This window comes from Phaethon lepturus, unplaced genomic scaffold (assembly GCF_000687285.1).
Source record: "Phaethon lepturus isolate BGI_N335 unplaced genomic scaffold, ASM68728v1 scaffold266, whole genome shotgun sequence".
Taxonomy (NCBI): domain Eukaryota; kingdom Metazoa; phylum Chordata; class Aves; order Phaethontiformes; family Phaethontidae; genus Phaethon; species Phaethon lepturus.
The window spans coordinates 66,320-72,319 of NW_010548049.1; the positions used below are offsets into that span (position 1 = coordinate 66,320).

The window sequence follows — 6,000 nt, forward strand, 5'->3', positions numbered from 1 at the left end:
GGGAGCCATAAGTTAGTAGACTGGATAATCAAAGTTCTCTTTAGTTTTTTTAGCATCTTTTATATAGGTAACTATTTTTTTAAGGCTTTTGTGTATATTGCAGGATTCTAAAATAAGCGTTTGTGTAATGTGCATACAGCTTATCTCAAATGGTTTTATTTTGTTAATTGGCATGCTTCATATAGAAAGAAATATGAGAGTGAGATTTCATCTTCAGAGCTATCAGTATTTTTAATTGGCTGACAGCTTATCATGTGCTTTTTATCAAAACTCTGGGGTTTGCTGTCCTTTTTTTCCCAATACCTGGCTGAGCCTGGGACTTGAGTTACAGGAATGTCCTTAAGTTCAGTCTAGACAAGATGGGGACAACAATAGCTTGTGTGGGAATCTTTTATTCCATTTTAGTCCATCCTTTATCAACTCAAGACATGCTGTATACGTTTTTCCCTATTTCTGATTTTAACCTCCGAAAGGTATTTAGTTATCAAACGTTCTTTACACTTGCGCAAGCAAGAACCACTATAACATTTCATCTCATCTCTTATTTTCTTTATGACTATTAATACTAAATGAGATCATTAGATGTCTCAGCTGAACCTCCTGACTTTCAGGACTGAAGTTTGATATCAATATGGTTAGGAATTTGCCTGAGGAGGAGGTTGCAGTAGCTTAACCCAAGAGATTTATTAATGTTGACTGTTGTTACTATGTAAAGAATTTTTTGAGCATGTGCCTGAGAACACAGTGATGAGTGTATTTTCAAAGTGGAAAGTAATAAATAAAAATGGAACTTTTGAGAGTTTTTAAGGAGCTTATTATTATAACTCATAAAGAAAGATGTTTTCTCTTGAACATTCATTTTCTGGATCTTATCCATGTTGTGATTAAAATTTGCAAATATTATGCCAAAATTTTAGCATAATAATATTAAAAAATGCATGTCAGGTGCAAAACATGTCGTTTGATTAGTAGTCAAGTATTTTCACATGCACATATCCACCTTGTATGGGTAGGCCTGTAAGGCAAACATCTTTCAGGTGTTTTTACAACGTATTCATCAGTGTGTGAAAATACGGCTCTTAAAACTGTCATGTAAAGTGACATCCTATCATGGATATCTGCAGCTGACTGTTGGCTGTATGGATGGGGAACTGGGTGCCAAGGAAAAAAGCCCAAGCAGAGTCTGGTGCCGGGGGCAAAGAAGAAACAGCAGGTGTGCCTGTGGGTTTCAGGATGTGCTTGGAGCTGCGCTCTTACAGTCGCTCCTGCGGTGTGGGTGGTGAGGGATCCTGTTGTGCGTGGAGGCAACCTCCTGCCCATGGGACAGGCAGCCTCAGAGTTCAGCTGAGGCTGGAAAACCCCGTTTTCAGGGAGACAAAATCTTGCATCTCTGGCTGGCAGTGACTGACTGACTGCAGTTGCCCAGCTAAGTGCTGAACTCAGCAGGGGCTGAGGAGCCACAACACTTGCAGAAAAAAGTCTTCCCCATAAATCCTGAACTCAGCAGGAGCTTTGACCCGAGGCTCCCAGTTTGTCACAACAGCAGGGTGTTGCTGGCCCATGGAAAGATGCTGACCTGCAAACATGAGAGACAGGTTGAGCTCTTTGGTGGTTCCTGCGAGACCATTACAATCATTTTCAATGGAGCTCATGCTTGTGTCCCCACGCCAGCTGTATCCCTGTTTTCAAAATAAGAAAAAGAATGAAAGCAAAATGGCATCTCCCTCTACTGAAGGCAGAAAAATAGACTTTGCACCCCTGCCAGCGTCTAGCAACTGCCAGATGAGAAGCTCTCTCCATGTTAGATAAGTGCTAGTTTGTTACTGTGATGGTATTTCTGTAATCTGACGTGTGCCGTTTGCATGCTCTTCAACTGAGCTAGGCCAGAGTCTAAACTGAAGAAAAGCATTGATTTAAACATTCCCTGTGTTGAGTAAGAACACTGTTTTGGAAACGTTACTCAACGTTAGAAAAAAGATGATTAAAACCCAAGAAATAATGTATCATGTAAAACCATGAAATAATGGGATAGGATTCTAGAGTGAGGACGTGGGTAGACATCCTCAGACGTAGATCAGAAGATCTAATGAAGGTTTGTGGGCCAAGTATATTAAAATCTTGGTAAGTGCAATAAGAAATATTTTTCTGCAAAATGTCACCAGCATGCTCAAGCTTTCTTTCCCTGACCAAATCTCCCTCTACATGTGATTACTTTAATTACTTTATAATCAGAGCTGCAGCTCTGACTGTTGTTGTTCATGCAAAACTGGCAGCATGACTATAGATGGCAGTATTTGCCTTATAAAAACAGAACTGCCATCTTCAATATACTCTCCAAAATCGACGAACAGCAAGTGTATGGACAGACATACTTGTTAGTAGTCACTGCTTGAAATCGTCTCTTCCTCTGCAATGTAGAAGCTGATGATTTGAAGTGTACTTTTTGTATAGGAATGTGCCCAGACCTTAGAAAATACCTTATTCTGGTGTTAAATTCTATCAGTCAATCCAGAGGTAGCACTCCTTCTGAAAATAGTAGAACTGGAATTTGTCCAGCTCATGCAACTAAATCACCAGGCCTCTTTTTTTTTTTTTTTTTTCTCCCCCAGATTGATGTGACTTCTTTTGTTAAGAATTGTCACACAGATACATGCAACTGCAATCTTGGTGGGGATTGTGAGTGCTTGTGTACCAGTATTGCAGCTTATGCCCATAAGTGCTGCCAGCAAGGAGCAGCGATTCACTGGCGATCTCCTTCGCTCTGTGGTATGTACCTTAACTGGCCTCGCACCAGAGCTCATCTTTGAGGCATCTTTGGCCTTTTGCTGCCCAATAATACAAATATGATGGAAACAAGTGAATAATAAATGTTCTTCTTCACATTTTTCAAGCCATCTATGTTTTAACTGTTAGTCTCATACACTCAAATTTGCCATCTTGTGAAGAGGACTGGTTGTGCTGAGGCTGTGCCAGTGTGGAGGCAGTTGGAAAGGCACTGCCATACTAGATCTGGGGTACGTCCAGTGTTCTGTGTAGGGCTGCAAAGAGATTCAGTCCATTCTACTTTTCATTGACAGCAAGAAGGGTTCTTGTCTGTAGAATAATTCACACTTCTGGTCTGCTGTCCTGGCACATTTATTTAAATACGGCTATATGTCACTGAATAAAAGCCTAAGGAAATAAAGTCACTGAATTTATGACTTCCCATTGACTCATTATGGGAAATGAAACTTCTTCTGATGAAAGTGAATTTTACATTTTGAGGATGCAGATATGCATAGATTCTGTTGTTACTTTGTAATAATAACGTGCTTGTTTTCTTTTTCTTTCAGCTTATGACTGTGAATATTACAACCGAGGTATGTAGTATTTGATATTACTGTCTTTGATTCATCCTCATATTTATACACCTTGCTGAATACACTTACTCTTTGTGTTTTCTAGTGTACCAGCTATGTGCTAGAAACAAATCTGTACTCCCTGGTTCCAAAATGGAATCCATTTTTATAAAGCATTTAGTTGCAGATAATTCCCCACATCGACCACTCCAGAATACAGAAAGCTTCTTTGCTGTACTATTCTATCATCTTTCTTTCTGTATGATGCTGTTTTGAGATATTTATCTCTCCCCCCTCACTTATTTTACTTCTCTTTTAAAAACAAATACCCAAGAGACACTTTTCTTATGTCAGTTCACTCAGACTAACCCTGGAAGAAAATACGGTTTGGTAATTTCTCTCTTTCACAGGTTAGAATGATTTTTTTTTTTTTTTTTTGTACTCCTGATTTGTGTATGTGAGTTTAATGAGCTCAGCAAGTTAGCAAAGCAAGTCCCCATGGGTGTCTCTGCTCTATGTGCAGGGACAGTGGTGGCATGGAAACAAACATTGTCATTGTGAGCAAAATGACACATCTGGCATCCCAGATGAAACATGACACAGTGCACACTGCAAATAAAACCCTTGGTAGCTTGTGCTGAGAAGAATCTCTGCCAGCTGCAGCAGTGTCGGAGGTTATCTCTTTTCTGTTCTCCCCATTCCTTAGGGTAGGATTGCATAGTCACAATCCCTCAAGTTCACTGGACTTTCAAATCCCTTTGAGAGGAGAGGTGACTTGTATGAGCAGCCTGGAATATTGTATGTCATTTTGTGACATATTCCTTGTCAACTTAATATCATTATGTCATTATACTGACTTTTTCTTTCCTCCTGTTCTGCTATGGGTATCTAAAACAGTGTATTTCTGTGCAATATCTCATGTATTACTTGAGATTTGTCCTATATAAACACAAACAGACAATCCTACATTGGTAAGGAATTCAAATACTGACACATTAGTGTGCACCTTAGAAGGTTATACATGGTTATTACCATTTGAATTTTCACCTCACTGAACTAATTGCCTTTGGCACAGGGAAATTGAAGTCCTTTTCTCCAAAACTGAATGGTGTGGATATAATGCATCTCTGATGACACTGAGTTAAGACTAATCAGAATAATAATTAATTTGGTATGATTTTTGGAAAAAAAAAAGAGTCTCATAAATTTTATGAACTTTTGTCACACTATGCAATTATCTTGTAGGTTTTCATTCTGAAGTGGCTTGCTTTGTTTTATTTTTCCTTTTTTCATTGACATATAAAAGAGATTGCTCTGGTTCAATTAAAAACTCAATTGGATCAATTGACGGGCTTTTTCTTTGACTTGATGTATGTCATTTTAACAGTGCTTCTGTTTTTAATGGGTGAAGGTCAATGGCCCAGCTGTGTTGAATGTTCATAGTAATCCTTAATGTCTCAATTAAAAATTTCATCATATGAGGGTGGATTAATGTGGGGATGGATTAATGCACCATGCAGCATATTTTAGCAGTCAGGGAAAAGCTCTAGAAGGATGTTAGCTTGTGCTTGTACTGTAAATTTCAGAACTGGGACCTATTATATTTTTAAATTGATAGGTTACAGGATTTTATGAACAAATCTCACAAGTATTGTACTGTAAAGAACAGTTCCTTAGAATGAGAGTGGTATTCATTTAACAAACTTAATTCCTGTGGCATCCCCTCTTTCATTTGGACACTGTGCATGGTCTTTATGGAGAGCAAGATATTGAAAAGGAAGGGAAACTTGACTAAACGCAATGATATGAATGGGACTTTTGATACATCTTTTCTAGCAACTCAGATCCTATAATAAGCATCACATAGTAGATGATGTTTTTCTCCTCCAAGAAATCTGGCCCAGTACAGTAGCAGCATGTAGATCTTGCTAGGTATAGTTGACTTTCCATAATTTCTTTGCAACAGAGAATTTTGTCTTATTTAAAAAGCAGTAAGGTTTTGGCTTGGATAATTAATTTTCTTCATACAGATAGTCTGGTGATATAGTTTGGATTTGTAATGAAACCAATGTTGATAACACACCCATGTTTTAGCTACTGCTTGCACAGAGTCAAGGCCTTTCCTGGTTCTCACACTGTCCCACCAGTGAGTAGGCTGGGGGTGCACAAGATGTTGGAAGGGGACACAGCTGGGACATCTGACCTCAACTGACCAAAGGGATATTGCAGAACATATGATGTCATGCTCAGCGATAAAAACCAGGGGGGAAGTTTGCTGGGGCTGGCATTGCTTGGGGTCCAGCTGGGCATCTGTTGGCTGGTAGTGAGCAACTGGGTTTTTATGCATCATTTTCTTGGGTTTGTTTTCCTTTGTTTCTTTCTTTATTTTTTTAAACTTATTGAACTGTCTTTATCTCAGCTCATGAGTTTTTTCTGTTCTTCCCCTGCTATTCTTTTGGGGGGGAGTGAGTGAGCGGCTGTGTGGTGCCTAGCTGCCTATCAGGGTTAAAGTCAAGGATGGTGTTACCCATGTTTTCACCACCAAGTGACAGCAAAACAGTTTTTGGGACTAGGAAGCCTCTTCCTCCGACTCCTTTTTTTTCTGCATGATGTCAAACTGTTGAATCTTTACAGAAAGTTTATCAGTTACATCTCATTCCTG

At 39.1% G+C, this 6,000-nt stretch overlaps 1 protein-coding gene across 1 annotated transcript in view; it reads left to right on the forward strand.

The window, feature by feature from the left end:
* Positions 1–6,000, forward strand: part of OTOGL (otogelin-like) — a 97,874-nt gene that overhangs the window by 56,644 nt on the left and 35,230 nt on the right. The window contains exons 31-32 of the mRNA XM_010289812.1: positions 2,610–2,766; positions 3,333–3,359. Coding sequence (XP_010288114.1) covers positions 2,610–2,766; positions 3,333–3,359 — 184 coding nt within the window. The remainder of the gene's footprint in view (positions 1–2,609; positions 2,767–3,332; positions 3,360–6,000) is intronic.